At 45.1% G+C, this 20,032-nt stretch overlaps 3 protein-coding genes and 1 long non-coding RNA gene across 7 annotated transcripts; 1 reads left to right on the top strand and 3 right to left on the bottom strand.

Annotated features, from left to right (window-relative positions):
* Positions 1 to 550: 550 nt before the first annotated feature.
* On the bottom strand, positions 551 to 6,044 carry tmcc2 (transmembrane and coiled-coil domain family 2). The gene is made up of 5 exons (XM_053868030.1): positions 5,694 to 6,044; positions 3,304 to 3,702; positions 2,571 to 3,181; positions 1,957 to 2,092; positions 551 to 1,694 (listed from the first exon to the last, which is right to left on the bottom strand). The coding sequence occupies exons 1-5, from the start codon at positions 5,694 to 5,696 to the stop codon at positions 1,395 to 1,397; spliced, it is 1,449 nt and encodes a 482-aa protein (XP_053724005.1). The 5' UTR covers positions 5,697 to 6,044; the 3' UTR covers positions 551 to 1,394.
* On the top strand, positions 2,404 to 7,542 carry LOC128760574 (uncharacterized). Of its 3 annotated transcripts, none has more exons than XR_008414843.1 (4): positions 2,404 to 3,262; positions 3,322 to 3,720; positions 4,746 to 4,873; positions 7,202 to 7,542. It is a non-coding gene; the product is annotated as an uncharacterized LOC128760574 (long non-coding RNA). The 3 variants fall into 3 exon arrangements; XR_008414844.1 differs by lacking the exon at positions 7,202 to 7,542 and having other exon boundaries at positions 2,404 to 3,034; positions 3,152 to 3,262; positions 4,746 to 7,103; XR_008414842.1 differs by lacking the exon at positions 7,202 to 7,542 and having other exon boundaries at positions 4,746 to 7,103.
* On the bottom strand, positions 7,438 to 11,146 carry cdkn1a (cyclin-dependent kinase inhibitor 1A). 2 transcript variants are annotated; one of them, XM_053868061.1, is made up of 3 exons: positions 10,982 to 11,146; positions 8,745 to 9,180; positions 7,438 to 8,677 (listed from the first exon to the last, which is right to left on the bottom strand). In XM_053868061.1, exons 2-3 carry the CDS (start codon positions 9,169 to 9,171, stop codon positions 8,622 to 8,624), a joined length of 483 nt encoding a protein of 160 aa, XP_053724036.1. In that variant the 5' UTR covers positions 9,172 to 9,180; positions 10,982 to 11,146; the 3' UTR covers positions 7,438 to 8,621. The 2 variants fall into 2 exon arrangements, with proteins under 2 accessions (XP_053724036.1, XP_053724035.1); XM_053868060.1 differs by lacking the exon at positions 10,982 to 11,146 and adding an exon at positions 9,362 to 9,491.
* Positions 11,147 to 15,245: 4,099 nt separating this feature from the next.
* On the bottom strand, positions 15,246 to 18,752 carry srsf3b (serine and arginine rich splicing factor 3b). Its single transcript, XM_053867830.1, has 6 exons — positions 18,611 to 18,752; positions 17,816 to 18,026; positions 17,600 to 17,740; positions 15,990 to 16,028; positions 15,829 to 15,915; positions 15,246 to 15,765 (listed from the first exon to the last, which is right to left on the bottom strand). The coding sequence occupies exons 2-6, from the start codon at positions 18,016 to 18,018 to the stop codon at positions 15,738 to 15,740; spliced, it is 498 nt and encodes a 165-aa protein (XP_053723805.1). The 5' UTR covers positions 18,019 to 18,026; positions 18,611 to 18,752; the 3' UTR covers positions 15,246 to 15,737.
* Between the last annotated feature and the right edge of the window lie 1,280 nt (positions 18,753 to 20,032).

The raw sequence follows: 20,032 nt of genomic DNA, 5'->3' as shown, positions 1-20,032 counted from the left end.
ACCATGGAATTGCTGTTACTTTAGGAAGGAGAATTATTGGTGTTGTACTGCGATCAGACCTGCATTTATCTCAGGAAAAACTCACTGCCTTAAGGCGATGGTTCCTCTTGTCAATCCAATAGTCTCTGATCTGAATCACAAAGCATTTTTTAAACGGTCTCAAATTATGAGAGTTTACTTACATAAAAAGTACCATACTATGACTGAATAAAAGTTAAATAAAAATAAATAAAAACGGAGGTCTCCCGCCTCCCTCCGGTGACATAGGGGATGGCAGTTACAGAACATAGATTCATAACAATCTGCTCGTCAGTTTCCAGAACAAAATGACACACAAATGCTCAGCAATAGCAACGCATCCAACATAACAGCACTTACCTCGAGATTGTTATCCGACCGGATTTATTGAACCGAGCATGCGCACTGGTGTCATCGGCGCTAGCCTAGCACCATGTTAGCAGGAGTCCGTAGCCTGAATTTTTGACTTGAACACCTTCAAACAGTCTCTGTTGACGTGCAATACGTTCCAGCAGGTAATTGTTTTTTTAAGAGTTCAAACGGTAGTCACTACTGTTGTTAAATATTATTCAAATGTGTTACTTACGTCCCTTGGGCTATATTTGTTGATTTCTGAATTAGCTCATGAACAACTTTTTCTCCCGAGCTTTACGAAGAACAGCAACAAGGCGATTCTCGTGTTTCTAAACTAGTGTAAGAAGCCACGCACCTCGTTTGTAATATAAGTTCAATAATATGCACTTTCCTGAGAATGGACGGATTTTCAGCATTGCTAAAGAAATAAGTCTTGCATAAGAAATGTTTTATTTCCCCATTATGAAACAAAACAGCATCTGTTTTGCAAACTGGATAAAAACACATTTTCACATGCTTCTTGTTTGAGCTTGGTTGGACACATTTTACAAGGAATATCAAATCCCTATTGAAACCTGAATAATGAGACGGAGTGAAATCAATTGGTCTAAAAGCGCTGCGATGACACATGAACAGTCTGCAGGGGCAACAAACCTGTGTGTGTTTATGTCAACACGATGGCGGATGTAGAAGTCGGTGCTGTCGTGATCGGAGGACATGCCCAAGCGCTGACATTCATGACAAACCCACTCCCCTTAAAATGCCCTTCTCTTGCAACACTCTTAGAATAGATGTCAATTTTGTATCAGAAATATCTAAAAAAGTTGGATTTTTGCAAGAAAGTTTTTGGTGACAGCAATGTAACGCTTCAAATGGACAGCATTGTGCCTAAAAGCTGAAAGATGATGTCTTTAACCCTGAAGACAGTCTGTTCACCCCTGCTGCTGATGCTCCCCTGCAACCTTCTATTTCCAGTCTTTTTCAAACTGCTCTGATTCCTGCGTCCTGCTCTCTGGAGGAGCTCAGCCAGGCAGCAGCCACACCTCCACAAAGTCCCAGTGCTTCCACAGGATAAAAAGCAGCAAGGTCAGCAAGACGGTGGAGGTGACTCGCGCTCGGGTCTTCATCAGCGGCGTAATAAAGTTTGCCAGGGTGGAGACAAACACCAGCAGCACAGCCATGAGCGCCAGGATGACGTTGATGAGTTTCCCTAGCAGGGCGCGGGCGTTGGCGTTCTCCACGCCTTCCAACTGGACCACCTGCTGCTGCTGCTGCTGCAGCTCCAGCTTCGTGATGCGTGTCAGACAAGACTCGACCGCTTCCTGTACACACAGACATCAGAGAAATACATTTATGACCCTCACTTTTGACTTTTGATACACGATAGCATCTCACGGAAAGACCTGAGTTTTTATATTTAGCCAAACACAACCACACTCTGGTGAGTTATCGAGTCACTATTGTCAATCTTGTTCACCAATAGAACTGGAGGCTAGCGTTCAAGTTTCGCGAGCCTTATTGTGTGCAACGCTTCACTCATGAACAAACATTTACCACTTATTTTTCAACTTCTCAACAGCTCACCTGAATGTCTCGTGCCCTCTCATATGACTGGTAGGCCACTTTTTCTTCCATGCTCGCAAGCTCCTGTTTGAGGTTGGACATCTCATTCTGGTGCAGCTCAGTCAGGTCACTCAGTTGCTCTTCCAGACGTTCATACCTGAGTGATAGTTATAGAACCAGACCCTCTTCGTCAGGGGGATCGACAATCTTGTCAAGATGTGACATTCCAAAGCCCCAATGAGTCACATGTTGCTCCCTAACTATTTTGCTGTTGACATTTTGGCTCCAAACCCAGAGGGACATCCTATGTCCGTCTGCTCTGAATCTCACAGAAGAATTGTTATTTTATGCTGCGATTCTGAGCTGCGATGAGGCACACTGTTTTCGTCACCTTCATACAAACATGTCTATGGAGCGTAGACAATGGACACTCAAATCTGAAGAGGAAGTACTTTGTTATGTGTAAGTACTGTATATTGTCTTTCAAAGTTTCATCAAATCTTTCATTATTTCATCACTCATATTGGATTCTGGGTGAATTCATATTCACATATCGACTGTGAGGTATTGTGAAGACGATTGATTTGTGCTTTTCTCCCGCAGACACTGTCGATGTTAGCTGTGTGTGTGTGTACCTGTATCTCTCCTCCTGCAGGCACTGTGTCATGTAGGAGTAGTCGCTCTGCAGCTGCCCCTTCATGTCCTCGATGGCGTCCTCCATGTGTGCCTGGCTGGCTTTGATCTCCTGCAGACCCTCCAGAAGGGAGTCCCAGGAGCTATGGACGTGATGGTGGTGGTGGCTGTCCAACCTGGGGCTGCCCATGGAAGGCCCCAGCATTGCCCCGCCCACTCCGGCCCCACCAGAGTTACTGCCTGCCGCGGAGCCAGACGTGGCACTGGAGCACTCGTCATCGCTTCCGTACTTGGGGCTTGAAACTAGGGTTGCACTTCCGCTCAGGGCTCGGGGAGTCGGGGCGTCGTCGGCATGGACCCCAACCCCGTCCTCTAGTGTGTCTTTCAGATGGGCAATGTTATCAGCGCTGCCGAACTTGTTCCTGATTAGGCTGGCAAACTCTCTGGGTTTGGACACAACGGCAGTGTGAGTGAGGGCCGACACGCCACCTTTGACCCCTTCCACCACTCCACCTCCAAAACCACTTATCCCAGCGCGGACATTGGCCCCGACATCCTTTAACCCCTGCTGCATGTCCCGCAGGACGTCCTTTGGTTGGCGGGCCGGACCATTCTGGTGGAACAGAAAGAAGTGCCACCGAGGAGCGTGAGAGTGAACCAGTAGGTCCAGGAGCTACGTATCTTCAAGATGAAGGTGCTGATCTTCATATGCATAGCCGTTACTTTCTGACTCACCTGCTCGATCTCCTTCAGCTTCTTGTGGTAGTGTTCCAGTTTCTTGTGCAAGTGTGCGATGGTCTGTGCAGACTTCTGGTTCTTCTTCTCAAACACCTGTTTGATCCTGGAGGCTTGCTGTTTGTCTGCGTTGTGGGCCAACTTCAGGTACTCGGCCACGTTGTCGTCACGGGCCTCCTGTTCCACGCGGATCTGCTCGGTCACTTTCAGGATCTTCTGCTGAAGATGCTCCAGTGCGGCACGTGTCCGCTGTGGCTCACTTGGCCACGCGGTCCCCTCGGCGCCGCCGGCCGTGACCACTGATGCTGCCGCTGCTCCATCAGTGCTGATGTTGCTGTCAGAACCTCCATGACTGGTGGTGGAGGGGAGGCCGAGAGTTGCCACCTCACTCTTATCCAGCTTAGGAGAAAAGCAGAGGTGAGCATCAGGCACATCAGCAGGATCATCATTCTGCAAACTCATCTGTTATTCCGGACACCAAGACAAGACCTAGACGCTATATGTAAGGAGTCCCACACTGATCCACAAATGAGGTGCAGTGGGTGCAGGCTCACATTGGTGAACCAATCAGGCGTCAACGAATCAGTCTGACCAACTACTGTCTTCAGAAAATCTTGATGGTGTTTCCTGATTTGTTAGGAGTGGAGACCTGCACCCACTGTGGATCAGTTTGAGACCCCTGATGAATGTCAAAGAAAAACACTACAAAGATGAACAAAAAGCCGAGTCCTTCTTTTACCACTGATGGCAGTTTTCTCTGTCGGTCTCCACCAGTCGTGAGTAGAAATCTAGAGTCGGCCCAGTCTAAGACTGAGACAGGGCTGAGTAAAAATACATTCAAGACTGAGACGCTTGAAAAGTGTCCAGACCGATCTGGAATGCAACAACACTAGATGCATGGATTTACTATTTGTCCTGACAGCCTTGTAGATCTGGACCACTAAACGGTTAGGTTTACAAAGACAATGTCACCTGACCATTTAACGCGATGTAGCTGTCAATCCAACAGAAGAGGCTTTTTGCCACTGTTCAATTTCACTGAATGAGACAAGGTCCCTGACGTGAACGCAGATTAATCTGATCACATTCCGAGGGCAGCTGAGACTGGTAAGACGACGGGTTGAAGCTCTCGCTATATGGATCACTAAAGAATCCGACTTCAATACTTAATCCAGATTAGCACTTTAAACCAGCCATTTAATCCAGCATCACTAGATACTTAGAGATGTACAAAGATGAGATCATATTTAAAAGTAGAACTCCAGCCATTTGTATTACTCAGATTAAACACGACATAAGTCCAACGTCCGGCCCCTCATCAGATTTCACATGGAACCTCTCTCAACTCTGTGTGTTGATTAAAAAAAACACATGCAGATGAGGACTGTTTTACTTTTGTTGCATTTGGATTAAGAATGCATTTCTGTCACGTGGTTCAACAGGACTTTCCTGAGGTAGTGAAGGACAGAACCGACACACTGAAGCTGAAGAACATGATGCTGCGTAAATTGGCGTCTTGGATTGCAGCATCCATCGCCAGAGTGGCGTCACTCCAGTTCAACTGCTAATGGTTTGATCCCAGGCTGCTGCCCCACTTACTGCCAAAGTGCCCTTGAGCAAGTCTCTGACACCTCGTTACGCTTGGCACATTCACCAGCTATAATGAAGCGTGTGACATCCAATAGCTGCAGCTAAACAGCTGCTGATTGGTCGGAACCTTCAGATAAAAATGAACCGAAATATCAACCGTTTTCCAAAGAGCCTAAATAATTGAGGGCTGTCCCTATGTCACTGGTCAGCTTTGACATGGTTTGGCTTAAAGCCATGTGATCATTTAAATTATTATTATTATAGTAATAAGGTGTAACAGCAAACAAATGCACAACAGAAAGGTGTGCATCATCAGAATGAAGGAGGCTGTGTTGTCTCCACTGATCCACCAGGGCATCCCCGGCAGATGGGAGCCTTGCTAGAGACCCGACGTCCAAACGCTGTGATCACAACCTGCAAACATAAGCTCAGGCAGACACATGACTCCGAGCCTCACTGAGCTGCTCCAGTTTCTCTGGACAGGCCAGGACACTTTATTCACATCACGTCTGCGTGACAGGGCTACGATTCCAGCCGCCATAGATGAGCAGCACAGGCCGAGGGAGACACAAAATAGGTCACATTCACCAGAGGAGCAGCAGAGGACTGCGGCCGTCCCTGCTGTTTGAAGTGATGCGACGCGGTGGGAGAACAACACAGCAGCGTGTAGCCATGGCTGAAGCTGCAGCGTGTTCAGGGGACGGAGACGAGGATGAAGATGAGGATGGCATGGCTCGGTTACACGGACACATGAGGCGAAACACAAGCAGTGGGGTGATAAATTAAATCAGAAACGTTACCATACTGCTTTAATCCAATTTGTGCAGTGCCATTGCAAGTCTGTGTTTGAGGCCCATCCTCCTCCTCCTCCTCCTGAGCCCCCTCCCGCCTCAGATATCTTCACCCCCAGCCGTTGTTTGGCTGACTATCACCTCACTAGATCCTAAAGCTCCATTGTTAGTGCCATCGATATGTGCAGTCTCCTCTCTCTCTCTCTTTCTCCCTCTCTCTCTCTCTCTCTCCCTGCCGCCTGTTGTGCTCCCCCGCCTCGTGTGGCTGCTCGCTCTCCTGCTCCTCACACAAATGCTGCCTGTCCTGTCCTGTAATGGATGAGGGAGCAGAGGGACAGATGATGGCGGGGGGATGGGAGAGGTTGGCGCAAGCCTGCAGGTGCCAGAGGAGGAAGGGAGGGGGAGCCAGAGAGTGGAGGCTGGACCTGCCACTGGCCCGACACACACATGTATTCATACCCTTGTTAGGACTCTCTTATTGACATGATGCTCTCACCCTCAACCTAACCATCCAAAACACATGGCTAAGCTTAACCAGGACTGAAACCCAGTTCTAAGCTCCTTGTTATTTAGAAGTCTTCATTCTCAGATTCAGGCTTAAACTTGTCAAAACAGTGCGAACTAAGCCAAATGTCCTCACAAGGTGTTGTTTTTCCAACAAGAAAAACAATCCCACAGACAGACACACGTACGCCTGTATACATCAGAGCTGAACTCTACTTATTCTGTCAGATGCTTGAGTTCAGAGGACAACCAACAGTCTGCTGTGGTTTCTTGACAACTCTGTGTGCATGTGTGTTTCTTAAGCATATCGATGCTATTGAGGAATACTTTTGGGGAAAACCCCTCCTTATGCGGCCCTTATGCCTTTGGGGGGCTTTTAACAAGGTTAAGCCTCAATTTGAGGATGAACAAACAAAACAACAAGGTCACTATACGTGAGTTTGGTTCAGAGCTTGGGTTAAGTGCAACCATTTGTTTTGAATGGTTGAATGTACTTCAAGCCTTTTATGGACTATGGACCTTGACTCACTCTTTACGTGTTTCATACCCACAGTGTCGCAGAAAGTGAGACAAAAAAGAAAGATAAGAAACGTTGTTCTGTCTTAAACAAGATCTTTGAAAGGGAACTTCTTGTGTCTGGTTTGGCAATTTTATTATTATTTGACTGTGTTTCATCGACAATGTCCTCTGCAGAGACAACCAAAAACACTGCCCTCTAGTGCCAGGAGGTCGTCATTTCATGGGAATCCTCTCTCAAAGGCCTGGATAGGGGTCTCCCTCGAGTTCAATCGAATTACGGGCATTTAAAGACCTTTTTGATAAATTGACAATCATCAATCATCAATGGCGACTCTGGGACACATGAGAATTCTCTGTCTGCCACACAGGTGGAGCAGGATTTAGGTTATGAACATCTCCTAGGAACCTTTCATTTGATTCAATTTTAATCACAGAGTGACCCACCATCATTGTTGTCACTCTGCTGATTCTCTATCTTTGATTCTGCTATGCAGTGGTTCTCAACTGACGGGTGGCCACCAAAAGTGGGTCCAGAAGCTGCTTCCAACGGGTCATCAGCTCTGCTCTTTGGAGGACGGAGATGCTGAACTCACTGCAAGGTCTCGGGATCTCTCTGGCACCAATGGAGGTGGTGTGAGACCAGACGATGTTTTCAACCACACCATTGAAATTCATCGAACAAAAACACACACACTTTTAATTGAAACACTTTATTTACAATTGTCATAATTACATTAAAAACAAGGAAAAGGACAAACAATAAATAAAGATAGATCTCTCATTCGTAGCTCTCAAAACAAAACAGTTATGTAGGACCTGTGCATAAGCGTGTAAATAAAAGCGAAGTGCATTCATCATTTGGGGCAAGGCTCTTGGAATGGCGAACATCTCAGGGCTGACAGGTCTTAAAGTTTCCTGCAAGTGGCCTGATCCTCTCGTATTACACTTAGCAGCAGGATTGCCAACATAAATAAGGAGAGATACACGTGGATGTGAGGCAGCTATGATGGTTGAATTGCACCATGACATAAAGCACTTCCCTCTGGTTCAACAAGCGCAATGCTCCGCGACACTGTCTTCTGATTGTCTGTTGTGGGTCTGTTAAAACAAGCAAGCAGCGCTGCCTGCTGAATGTGCAATACAAACAAGTTTGGATTATGCTACGTAGAGGTGCTTTATTAAGCTTAATAGATACTTCTCTGATAAATATATACAGTATATATATATATATATATATCTAAATAAAACTCTTAGTGTTCTAGTCTAAAATACTTGCTGCTGGATACACGCCAGCGTCCGGACTGGACACTGAGGAACATTTTAAATGGGTGAGAATGCAAGTGGGTGAGGAGGAAGGTGAAGGACATGATGGCACTTCTGCGTCTAAATCGAAGCAAAGCAACTGCAAGTACATGATATCACAACATTTCAAGCATTTCCCTGTCAGTACTGAGGATGGTGGTACTTAAGGATACTTACAACAGAAAACACTTTGTACAGGAAGTGCTGGTAATAAAAAAAAAAGGCCCACCTTCAGCGTGATTCCGCTCCCAGATATAAAAAACATTGTATAAAAACACCAGTGGATCCTGTCCAAAGATCCTTCATCACAGATGAGCCTGGTTCAAGAGGTTTTCTCTTTCAAGTGTGAACAGTATTGTGCTCGTATGGATTCGGCAGTTTTCTGACATAGTATTCAGCTGTGTGTAAAACGAAATCTCAGTCAAGACCCTTCTTTCGTGTCGACAGCGAGATCAGAGTGGTCTCTGCTCAAGTCCCCCTATTCCCCCAACAGTACCCTACTTAGCCCGGTGTATAAAAGACTTGCCACTCTGGTTCCTTGAGTTTCCAGCGTGACCTTGGTGAGTCTGTGCAGATCATTCCTGAGTGTCAGGTCCCACTTGGTGGCGATACCTACTCGCCGGATTTGCGTGGCATCATCACCATTCTCCTTTTCGCCTGGTAGAAGTCTGTTGAGAAGAGCGGGACAGAATGAACATAGGGTCCAGCCAGCGCCCCACTGCGCGCCTCACGTACCTGTAATATTGGTCTGCTTCCTCTTCAACCCGGAATGATTCTCCCTCTTTGGTGTCCACTCTCCAATCTTCAAGTTACTCACATGGTTGTCAGTGTTTTCGGGAATGTTCTCCTTCTCCCTCAGAGCTGCCGCCCTTCCTGCCTTATGGTGGCCCGCAGCGCCCGCCGCCCTCGCGGTGCCCAGCATGCAGGGCCGGTAGATCTCCGGCACCTTGGTGCCCGGGACGCCTTCCCACTGGAACTGGCTGCTCTCCAGAGGCTTGTCTGAGACGAAGTCGTAGCCCCAGCGCCGGGAGGCCTCCTCTATGTCTTGACGAATGGCAGCTCTGTACTCCACCTGCAGCTGCTGACTGTCCACCGGTCCAAAGAGGTTCCGACGAGCGGGTCCAGTGGCTCGGCTGGTCAGGGGGGGCACGTGAGATGCCATGATTCCACACTGCAGGAGACATGAGAGAACAGGAAGTTGGTTACTGACGCACTGCTGCATAGGACTGGGAACAACAACTTTTAATCTAAGACAAAGTCAACAAAATAAATCACAATAATAAAGTAGAATAAATCAAAGACTCACTAAACCCAGCCTTGAACATCTCTAGCTGAAGTCTGCATAAACTCACCATATTCTGCCACGGGTGACCTCTGCCAACACACCAGTGCTGTGTGCCTGACTGAAGCCGCTGCGAGGCTTTTATACCGCAGACAGAAACCAGTGACTCACGAGGCCCCGCCCATGTTGCGAGCTGTACATGTCGAGGCATAAACTGTCTCAGGCATGTGAGGGCAAGTCCCGTCCAAACGCTCTTGTAGGGACACATGTTCACCACTGGAGGGCGATCCATGTCCAGAACACACACCCGGCGTCACAAGACTCCAGGTTGGTGTGTCACGAGAAATAACTTGAGTAAATCTCAAGTATGGAGCAAACGACCAACTGGTATCCTCGTTGTATTGGACATGAAACTGACAATGACACGTTTATCAGCGGAAGCTAAAGGTTTTTCAGTCGTCCAGGAAGGGCAGGGCAGGATCCAGGGGGGACAAACTGTCCCCGACTCTTTACAGGCCCATGCTGTTGTCTCACTGTTGTCATGAAGGAGACGACCACTCGTGTCGAATTACTCAATCATTTCACACTCGTTACTATGACGTCGTGAATAAAATTATTGTTAGATTATCCCTCATTTTGTTTACAACAATCCACCGCAAATGTAAGCGTAAGAAAATACAGTTCAAACAAAACCAAATCAAGAGAAAAAAAAACCTTCCCAATAGAAACAGTTAGGTAGTTGGGTGAGAACAATACTTATTTGGTTGTAATAAGAATATCTTCAGTGTTGTTTGGCGAAGAAAACCATCGAAGGTTGGCTAAATCAATAAAACAAATCCTGAAACCAGAGGTTATTGGGTTGAAGTAATTGATAGTGTTGTGAACAGTAGTGGATAGTGCCTGTACTTAACTGTACAGAGAGGCTTGACTTATTTAAATCCTGCCAAACCTATGTTCCACTGCAAGTGCGAATAACATCAGGTGGAATATGAAGGTTTACGAAGGTCGGTTATGAGTCATATGATAGTTGATGGTTTATTTTAGAATGAATAATAATAATAATAATAAAGATAAATGATGTATTTACTGTGACAGCACCGCACAGTCAACACCCAGCCAGAGTTACATAACTGCACCTAGAGGTCACGTCCAGAGTTCAACTGGGGGCTTGAGTCAGAGGAACTACACTGAACTTGTGTTTGTGTTGTGTTTATCACGAATTGAGCTTCAAACGTGCGCAAGTATGAAACCATTGTGAGGCTAAGGCGGGACACCCCCCACTTCACCCCCACATTCCTGCACGAGCACCAGCTATCCTCGCAGGAAGTGACGACAGGGCAGTGGGCGGGGTTTCACGGCTCTTCAAGGATGTGGCGGGAGAATAATGCCAGCCGGCGTCTGGCTCCGCCCACTTACTACTGCGCTCCACGTGAGGGGCGAGCGCGTGCCGGCAGCGGGAATGACGCGCTGTCACCGGGATCCGGACGCTTCGCGTCTCTGGCAAAAACAACGTCCCCACAAACTCGACTTTAGTCGGAGTTTAAGTGTTTAAAAAAAAACTAAAACGCAAATGTGGAGTGACTCGTGATAAGAGACAGAATAAATGTCAGGAACTTGTCAAGCGACGTCATCATTTTCTCGTCGAAAGACACAGGAAAATAGTGATAAATACTCGAGTCGTATCACTTACGTTTGAAGTTCAGATGCGATCCTGAGGAGACGCTCTTCTCTCGAGAAGCGGAACTGCTTGAAGTTCTATAAAAGTCTGTCGCTAAACTCCCCTCGAACTCAAGCGTAAGCGGATCCGCTTCCAAACCGCTCGCTCATGTCTTCGGTGTCCTCGCGGAGCCACTCGACTCTTATGAAGAGCAGGGGGGCGGCGACGAAGCGGCTCCCGTGCGTGGGCGGGGCCAGGCCCCTCACACGTGGAATTAGCCCGGTCAACACACCAGCACACGTGAAGGTTGGCCCGCGACTTGGAGAAGATTCCGATGCAGGACGTCCCAGCCCAAGCCCGACTGCTAGTGCGCATGTCAGAGGAGAGCAGGCACGGAGGTCGTCCCCACCCAGCTACTGGGCCTACACAGAAAAAATAAACTGTGACCCGGTTCGGATCTATCTGTCTATCTGTCTATCTATCTATCTATCTATCTGTCTGTCTGTCTGTCTGTCTGTCTGTCTGTCTGTCTATTGTCGTTTTTCAGTCCTGAAGAGTTTAGTGCTGCAGATTCTGGCATGAATGACATATCTGTTTCCCTATTTTTGTCATATGTTTAAGTTGTACGTCAATATCTTGTTTTAAAACATCTGAAACAAAATAAAAATAATAAGAAATAAATAAATAAGAAAACATGATTTATTTTTTAAACTAAATATAATGTAAAAGCTGCATTATTTATTGTCACCTGTGTTAAGAGTTTCCTTCATATAAGTAGTCAAAAATATCAGCGTAAAATAATAATAATAATAATAATAATGTGGCGGGAACAAACAAAGACCAAATAAATGTTAGGTGCTGAAAAAAAACACTACATAACTAAAAAAAAAAAATATCTGAGTATAGAAAAAAATTACATATTAAAAAAGTAAAATATCTGAAGAATCCTAAAGGAGTAATACGTTTTACTGGGAGAAACTGAATATAGATGATGAATATGCAAGCCATTGAGAAACATGCTCATTAATAAATGGACAAATGAAATGAAGCTACAACATCCAATACCTTACATACATGAAGATACAGTTGAATAATCTCTTAAGGCTTTTAACAGTGATTAAATCATTAATAAGAAAAAAGTCATGGATCTGATTGGAAATGTAAATAATTTGCAGGACTGTTCACATTCCCCAGCAGAAACCTGAACACAACATGTCAACACGGTCATCATGAGGGACTCACCCTGCGGCTGTCAGCACCACATCACAAACAGTCAAACAAGAAACTCCAATGAACAGCCAGGCGCACAGGTCACAGGCTGCTGCTGCTGCTGCTGCTGCTGCTGCAGGCAGTTCAGTACCACTCAGCCAGATAAAAGAGACAAAGAGTGTTTCAGCTCTATTATCTCTGCACTGACCACAGCTGCAGTGTGCAGTCAGGCGTTTCCACAGAGAGAAACTCGTACAAAGGTTGAGTGTTAGTTTTGGTCTCACAAACGCTTCTTCTGCTCCTGGATGGTCATCGGCACAGTTACGCAACACGTACACTCACTTTAGAGGCTTTTGTCTAAATTGCTTCTCACCGTTTCGTACTTCTGCAAAATGCAACTCTGTGTGTGTGTGTGTGTTTACAGCAACGCTGTGTCTTTGTCTGACTCCGCACTCTCACTACTTGATTCTAGAACCAGAACACCTGAATTACTGTCATGTAACGTTCCAATCATGAGGACTAAACAAGAACTGTCAATGAAAAACAGTCAATAACTGAATCTGAACTGAGACAGACTTTTGAGGTCTTGTGGGATTTGTGCAGTTTGGTGTCAAAATTGCCCAGAAAATATACATTCACTGTACCATCTTCCATGAAATGTGCTTCCTTCTGCCTCTTTGTTGCTCTCCCTTCACTTGGGGCTTTGTTTGTCGCCAGAATCTCAGCCTGTTGAAATGAGTATCTCTCAGTGGATCATGGTAGCTCTTGTTAGCATCTCACTATCCGTGATCTTGTTGATGTGCACCAGTCGTGCTGAAGACCTAAGGATTGAACCTGCGACTCTGGAGTTCAGACCCTCAGCTGAGGTGAAGTTGCTTCACATGGGAGGTAAAAATGGACGACTGAAACCGTCCAAGTGCAAAACCTCCTGCCAACATCCAAATTTCCTGTATCGTAAATATCGACCTCTCACCCAAGTATTGCTCAGAGGTCATCAGCTGCCATCTGTATCTTATGCAAGTCTGCATTCCAAAGAATTTTTGGACTCATAAATATGCAGACTTCCATAATGTCTTTGGCAAACACCAAGGTGTTTCCTCAGACATCCATTGCATTCACATGTTTTTTTTATGTTTATGCTTTGTTTTTAGGCTGTTTTTCTGACTTTTTACCCAGAATAATGCTCTTTATGATAAGGATATGTGAAGCAGAAGCTCGCCAGGCTGCAGACCACACATCTGTGGAACTCACCCACAGGATTTAGAAGCATCTCGATTAGAAAGAGAAAATATTAGTCTGAATAAATAGAGTGACTAACAGAACTAACAAAAACAGAAGAAAGCAAAAAAAAAAAAAAACCAAAAAACCGGAGAATTGCTCAGATAAACAGAAATAATTACAGCAAAAACCTTTTTTTTTCCTCCATGAGGATGCAATATGTCTCCGCAGGTATTAGCTTAATAACATATCGATAATAAATGTCAGCCGCTCACGTCATCTGTCGTGTCGTATCCACAGATTAAGTATAATTATTGACGCAAAAGACGGAACTACAGGTCCAGAGTCAAGTCTCTTGTGCTCAGGTCACATTCAGGTAGCTTTTCTTTTTCACTCATTCATTCATGTGTCCATTAATATCAGAATATTGATGCGTGAATTACAGTTAATGAAGATTACACTTTTACATACAGTTAACGTGAGTGAGTCATGTCCACAGTGGTGGCGAAGAGTCAAAGTTCAGGCGCTGTTTTCGTGACATGTCGCGGCGGTTCCACAGACACGGGTTACATAAGAGCGGGTGCAAATGCCACGGGTTTCTCAGTGGACGGCTGCGAGTGTGTGACCCGTCGCCATGGGAACCGTGAGTCAGCACCGCGATGACATCACAGGCCCTAATGTAACTGGTGGAAAAGCGCGCGCAGATTTGAGAGGAATCGCCGGCGTTTCACGTGGAGCGGCTGCGTGAATGTGGAGCCGTGGGCTTGTCGTGGGAGGAACCTGCCACGCATTGGACGGTGGGACACGCAGAGGTGGGTGACCGGGGATCGGGATTTGTCTGGGGAAAGGCCGCCAGATTTTTGTTTTCCCTTCGTCCATTTGAAGCGCAGGAGAGAAGACGCCCCCGTTCACTTCTTGTTGAGGCATAATAGCTGTGTCATGGATGTCAAGTCTCTCATCCACCTCCGTGACAGTTCAGCTGTGTTCACCACGTTGCGTAACGCTCTGTTGGGCACCATGTACCATTAAACGAGACCCACTCGACCGTTTCAAAACGCTCTTTCTTATATGGGTCAGTGGTGTGTTTTCCATGGCTCACGGTGGCATCTGAGAAGGAAGGTGACTGGACAATAGATTTTGTTTCCTTGTCAAAATAAACATGCCACCAGGATGACTGGCCAATGAGGCGCTTTGCTGTTTAAGTTGAACAGTAGAATGAAGGCTGTGAAGAAAAGCATGTTTGGGGGAGACACACCGGGGTCTTCCTGGTAGGAGAGCCCCTCCTAAAACACCAGAACCACCTTGGCTAGGAAAAAGTGTTTCAGAAGGAAAAGGGGGACTTTATTTTGAAATAAAGGTTTGGGCTTCGGGTGATTTTTTTTCCCCAAAATCACGGATCATTTAGGGGCCATTTAATGAGCTGGTGTTGGCCCAGAAGTTCAATGGCTGAACACCAACAATGTTCTTTCCTCCTGTTTGAATATACCTGGTCATTTTCGATGACTATGGTTTGTCAGAGAATCACCAGGATGTAATCTGACCTATATCAACAGTCAAAGCAAACAGCGTCTGGAGCTGCAGAAGCAGAGGTTTCCCCTCCTTCATGGTTCGGTTTGGCCACCTGCACCAGCCTGATGAAGTTCTGGAAACCTAATATATTAGTAGATTGCATGGCAAGTGAGTCATGAGTAGCTACAAACGAAAATATACAAAAAAAGCCTGTCAATTCCACATCTGCAAAGACGCAGTGCCACACTAGAACGGAGTTGCCACGTGAAGTGCAGCTCAGATGGATCCATCCAATTATTGCAGCGACAGCGTCCTCTTGTGTAGAAATGAACACAGTGCAAATGAAAGTAGAAAACGGATGGTAAATTAACTTTTTTAATAAAAAAAAAACTTCACAAATGACAATACAATTTGGATCATAAGATGCAAATGAGCATGGTTTTCAAGTTGTCACCGTTTTTGACTGAGCCACATCTGAAACCACCACTTCAGCATTAACTAAGTAACAAGGACTTGTTTTTTTAATTAAAAAAGTTCTAACACAACAATAGAAAAAGGTGAAACGGCTCCATCAACATTTGTCAAGCTACACTGTACATTCAGAAACAAAAAAAGCTGAAAAAGATCACCGGAGAATGGAATGCTGGGTGGTACAACTACTGAGGACTGCAGAAGGCAGAGGTCACTCTCGGACACACCCGCTCAACGTACGCAAAGTCAAGCTACAAGAACACAGAATAAAACGTGTGATTAAAAATCCAACACACAGAAAAACCGCCAGACAGTCCAGATCATGTCCATCAGATGAAACGGCGAAACCTTTTCAGACCGCTTCCTCAACTTCATACACATCTCACTTTCGATCAGGTGACCTGGAGGCACTGTGGAGGGAAATGGGAGGTTAGAAAAGGGCTCACTGTAGCGCAGCAGAGGCAAAGCCATACCTCCTCGAACGTGAGAAGGATCTTGAAGGTTTGTGGTTCCTGTCCCTGGAAAGGGACCTCTCCCTCCTCCTGTCCCTTGAAAAGGACCTGCAAAGAAGTGTCACTCACTAAAGTGCCCTGGAGTTGGTCGCTCAGCGGCGACGGTCTGCACCGTGACGTACCTGCTCCGACTGCGGCTGAAGCTCCTCCTGCGTGGTGATCTGACCAAGGGAGAATGACAAACCGTTAGGAACACACTGAGGAGTGGGAGCTAACCGAAGAGCTAACCCATTGAGACCTGTGGGGCCCGGTGACAAACCGCTTCCTTACAAACTTTAACCTAAATGTTCTTAAATGATAAAGCAAAATCATAAGCTTCAGATAAAAAGTGCAACTGTCGATTCACGTTTGCCAATTAAGTCTGGATCGGCCTCAAGGCAAGATTTCCTTTTTCTTTAAAATCTCATTTTGCACCCAGATGAAGAGTGAATTAAAATATTGCAGAAGCTGCCATTAACATAAACCTGGCCAGCTTGACGTGGGTCACTGTGTCGGTTGTTGACCGTCACAAGATTAAACTTGAAACTTCGAATGACTGTGAAATTATTGTCAACATGTATTATAGTCAACAACTGCAGTAAGTGCTTCGGTGTCCGGTCAATTAGATACTATCAAGACACCCCACTGCATGTGAGCTTTGGAAAATGAGACACCCAGTTCAATTCAAGAAACAGAATATTGAATGACGTGACAAATTTGATAGGTCAATTAATAATTCATCAATAATATAAAGAAAAGAAAAATCAACCTTTGTAAACCAGCTGTCTCTTCACTTTCAAAACGTATCAGCAGTGTACTGAATGAAGCAGGAAAACTTACTAGTTTTTTTTGGTTTTCAACAAGCTAGATATGACGAAAGGGAGGCAGACTGTCGGCTGGGTAGGTAGAATTGGCTGAATAGGACAGGCCAGATGCAGCAAGGTGATAAGGTGGCAGGCAGATGGGGGCTGGCTGTGGCTTTTGTCCTGCTTTAATTGCTTAGGCCAAGGCTGCTGCTGGTAGGTTGTAGACGTTTTGGAAGATAATACGCTGATTGATGCGGAATGTGAAGTGGGCCGCTGTCGATTGGGTTAAGGTTGGAGGAAGAGGTGGTTGAGAACAGCATGATGAGGAACCAATGGGCTGGTGCAACCTGACGACTGGCCGTGCCGGGTCATGTGACAGCACCAGCCATGCTGATTGGGACACGATGATCAGCAGTCACGTGATGCTGAAAGAGGACTAGTTGATTGACTCAGAGGGTGGTGAGAAGAGGCATGGTGGTGGCTCTGCAACGGGTTTCATTCTTATTAATATAGATGAAAATAAAAAGCATCCTCAAACAAAAAGAAAAAAGAATGCATCACATTTGCTACTTTCACACCAGGTTAACTCTCTCTCAAGAAATTGAACAAATACAAAATGTTGATTCAAATTTCACCTGAAGTCCAGAACGAAATATAAATACCAGCAATGTGTAAATGATGATACAATCAATGCACTTCATAGGAGTAACTCAGACTAACTATAGAGCTATAGAGTAAGAGCATGGCTGATCTGCAACCTACTGTAATGACAAACAATGTAAATGGAGATGAAACTGCAAGTCACAAATGCATGCTCAGCAGCACATAGTAAGAGCACTACACCTAGGCACTAGCCAGGACACAACTCTCTGTGGGTCAGAGTGAAATTGAATAAGCTTTAACAACATATCAAATAGAAGGTCACTGACAGAGGCACTATACATTACCTTCGCCTGGCTGGGGGACTACGACGCCTGTAATCATCCCGCTCTCTTGGGCGTCTACTCCATGATGGCGGCGCCCCACGAGTGCGGCTGCGCTTTTCACCATTGGACAGCTCCACTCGCACCCGGCAACCACACATTGTCCTGAAACACACAAACAATCACAAGTTCACGGCACTTTTCTCATTTCGCTCACAGATCAGACGTGCTGTTGCTCACCTTCCATCAAGCTCACGCACAGCATCAGTTGCATCTCTTGGATCTTCAAATTCCACAAAAGCAAAACCTGGGGGGTTCCTGGCGACCCAAACACTGCGAAGAGGGCCATAGTACCCGAAGGCCCTTTCGAGCTCCGTTTTGTTCCCATTGTTACCCAAATTCCCCACATAGACTTTGCAGTCAAGGGGACAGTCACGATGCATGACTGGATCTGAAAAAATACAAAGTTCAGCCACTTAATAATCGCATAACCAAATGATTTCTTATACACTTGTTACACGGACCAGAGAGCGCTCGTTTTCAAAAACAGTACGCGACAAATGAAGTCCCCCTAATGGAACTTCCAATGATCTATGAAAGGCATTTCGCGCCCATTCTACACCAACAAGGCCCACTTATACCATATTACAGAAACAGTGTTACTTTTCGTTTCAACCTTTAGTTAGCTTAGCCCCTCTCGACTAGCATTAGCATTAGCAAACTGTGGCCGTTGACTTGAGTACAAGAAGGAGAGATTATCACGAGTTTCTACAAAAGGTTTAAACCGATCACAGCTCGCCTTGAATGGATCCAACCGTACGAGGTTTGCCCCAATAATATTTAAAATATTTGACGCTACCGTGCCGAGGAAGGCTAAAGCTCGTTCAGGCCAGTTAAAATGGCTGTCGCCCCTGTCCAGGCCCAACTGCTCGTACTTTTACACAGTAAACACTCACATACCAACGGTATTGTCAAAACCATAGCAGTAATAAACAAACTTAACACGTATTTATTCAAAGGTGAACAAATATTTACCTGGTTTGGTCTGCTTCACGGGTATAAAGGCGATTCTCCGGCTCGCTGGCTCCTTTCGGATCGACGACGGAAAATGGCGAGCTGAAGAAAAGGTTTGTTGGTTTTCGGTGATCGGGTGTCCCAAGGGGGCGGAGTAAATCCAGAGTCTTCCGCAGTTTAATCAATTTTGTATTCAATTTTAATCAATCTAGCTTTTGTTATTATTTTAGACCAAATGCTGCACTTCTCATGAAAACGCATTGCAATAATAATTTGTTCCTAGTTTATTAGTTTATACAAATATCATCCTAATTATTTTTTTTAAATAAGAAATATATATTTAGAAACGGAAAACAAATTATTACATTGCAGAAACTTTTTACACGCAATGTATGGATTAAAATCCGGTTATACTCTTTTGTTTTACTGTGTTGTATATATCAGTTTGTATATAACTTGTGCATTTCACAATATATCTTAAATGTTAGTTCACACTGACTGACATGACCAAGGAGCAAACATTACATTACATCCGCGAACGCCCCAATAATCTTGGTGAATCTGCCCCACCACCGATTGAGGCAGAAATCTCACAGTGATCACATGTGACTAAGCATCACAACAACAGGAAACACAACATATACCAGAGAAGTGGACACTGTCATGGTGGTTTTTTAAATTCTAAATAACAAAATGACTGGAACTACCACACTGACGGAGTTAAAGCTGTGTGTACCATGGACACCTGAAGGGATGACTGCGGAGAAATTATATTTATTTACTCCTTGTGTTTAAATGATAGTGTTTTACTGTCATCAGTGCAATAAATCCCAAAAGTTCCCCCTTTACTTCCTTGTTTTCTCACTCTGCTCATTTCCTGGCTCCGTTCCGTTCCACGTCATGTCGGAAGCGATGAATACAAATAGCTTCTTGAGACAGACTTTTTATATCCTTTTTCCTTCATCATGATGTATTTTTTGACTGGTGCGACTTATGATCCTGAGCAACTTATAGTCTGAAAGATACATTACTACAGGGCCTGGATGAGAAATGCCACTCCTCACTGGTGCAGGAATCTCCGCTGGTCTGTGTAGATGCCATTTGTATATTGAGGTCACTGTTGATTCGACCCGACTAATGAAGTTTCTGTTTGAAATATGCTCCTTAAATTTGATCTCATGTTGAAGTAGAATCTTTCTTTCAATATCCTTTAATACATTGTAAATGTCTTACTCAACATGCTGTATGTAATTTGTATAGCTAGTTTATCACATGACTTCATAATAGTTACACTGCATACGATATATGTATTCATATACAATGTATACATATTTCTTCTCCCATCATACAGAGACTGAAAAGGAGCATAGTGAAGAACAGTTCTCATAATTTTATTATTCCAACTTTCCCTAATTTGCCACACAGTGGTTGAGTTGAACTGTC

This window comes from Synchiropus splendidus, chromosome 6 (genome assembly GCF_027744825.2).
Source record: "Synchiropus splendidus isolate RoL2022-P1 chromosome 6, RoL_Sspl_1.0, whole genome shotgun sequence".
Classification (NCBI taxonomy): domain Eukaryota; kingdom Metazoa; phylum Chordata; class Actinopteri; order Syngnathiformes; family Callionymidae; genus Synchiropus; species Synchiropus splendidus.
Note: the sequence above shows the minus strand (reverse complement) of the source record. Positions and strands in the feature narration are given on the sequence as shown.

Coding starts and splice junctions, on each gene's coding strand:
- tmcc2 (XM_053868030.1), bottom strand. Junction 2,093..2,570: donor CTGCAGGAGGAGAGATACAG/GTACACACACAC, acceptor ACTATCACTCAG/GTATGAACGTCTGGAAGAGC. Junction 1,695..1,956: donor AGAGGGCACGAGACATTCAG/GTGAGCTGTTGA, acceptor CTGTGTGTACAG/GAAGCGGTCGAGTCTTGTCT.
- cdkn1a (XM_053868060.1), bottom strand. Junction 8,678..8,744: donor GAAGCAGACCAATATTACAG/GTACGTGAGGCG, acceptor TCTTCTCAACAG/ACTTCTACCAGGCGAAAAGG.
- srsf3b (XM_053867830.1), bottom strand. CDS start 18,018: ATGCATCGTGACTGTCCCCTTGACTGCAAAGTCTATGTGGGGAATTTG. Junction 17,741..17,815: donor GTGCGTGAGCTTGATGGAAG/GTGAGCAACAGC, acceptor TGTGTGTTTCAG/GACAATGTGTGGTTGCCGGG. Junction 16,029..17,599: donor AGTCCCCCAGCCAGGCGAAG/GTAATGTATAGT, acceptor TCCCTTGGTCAG/ATCACCACGCAGGAGGAGCT.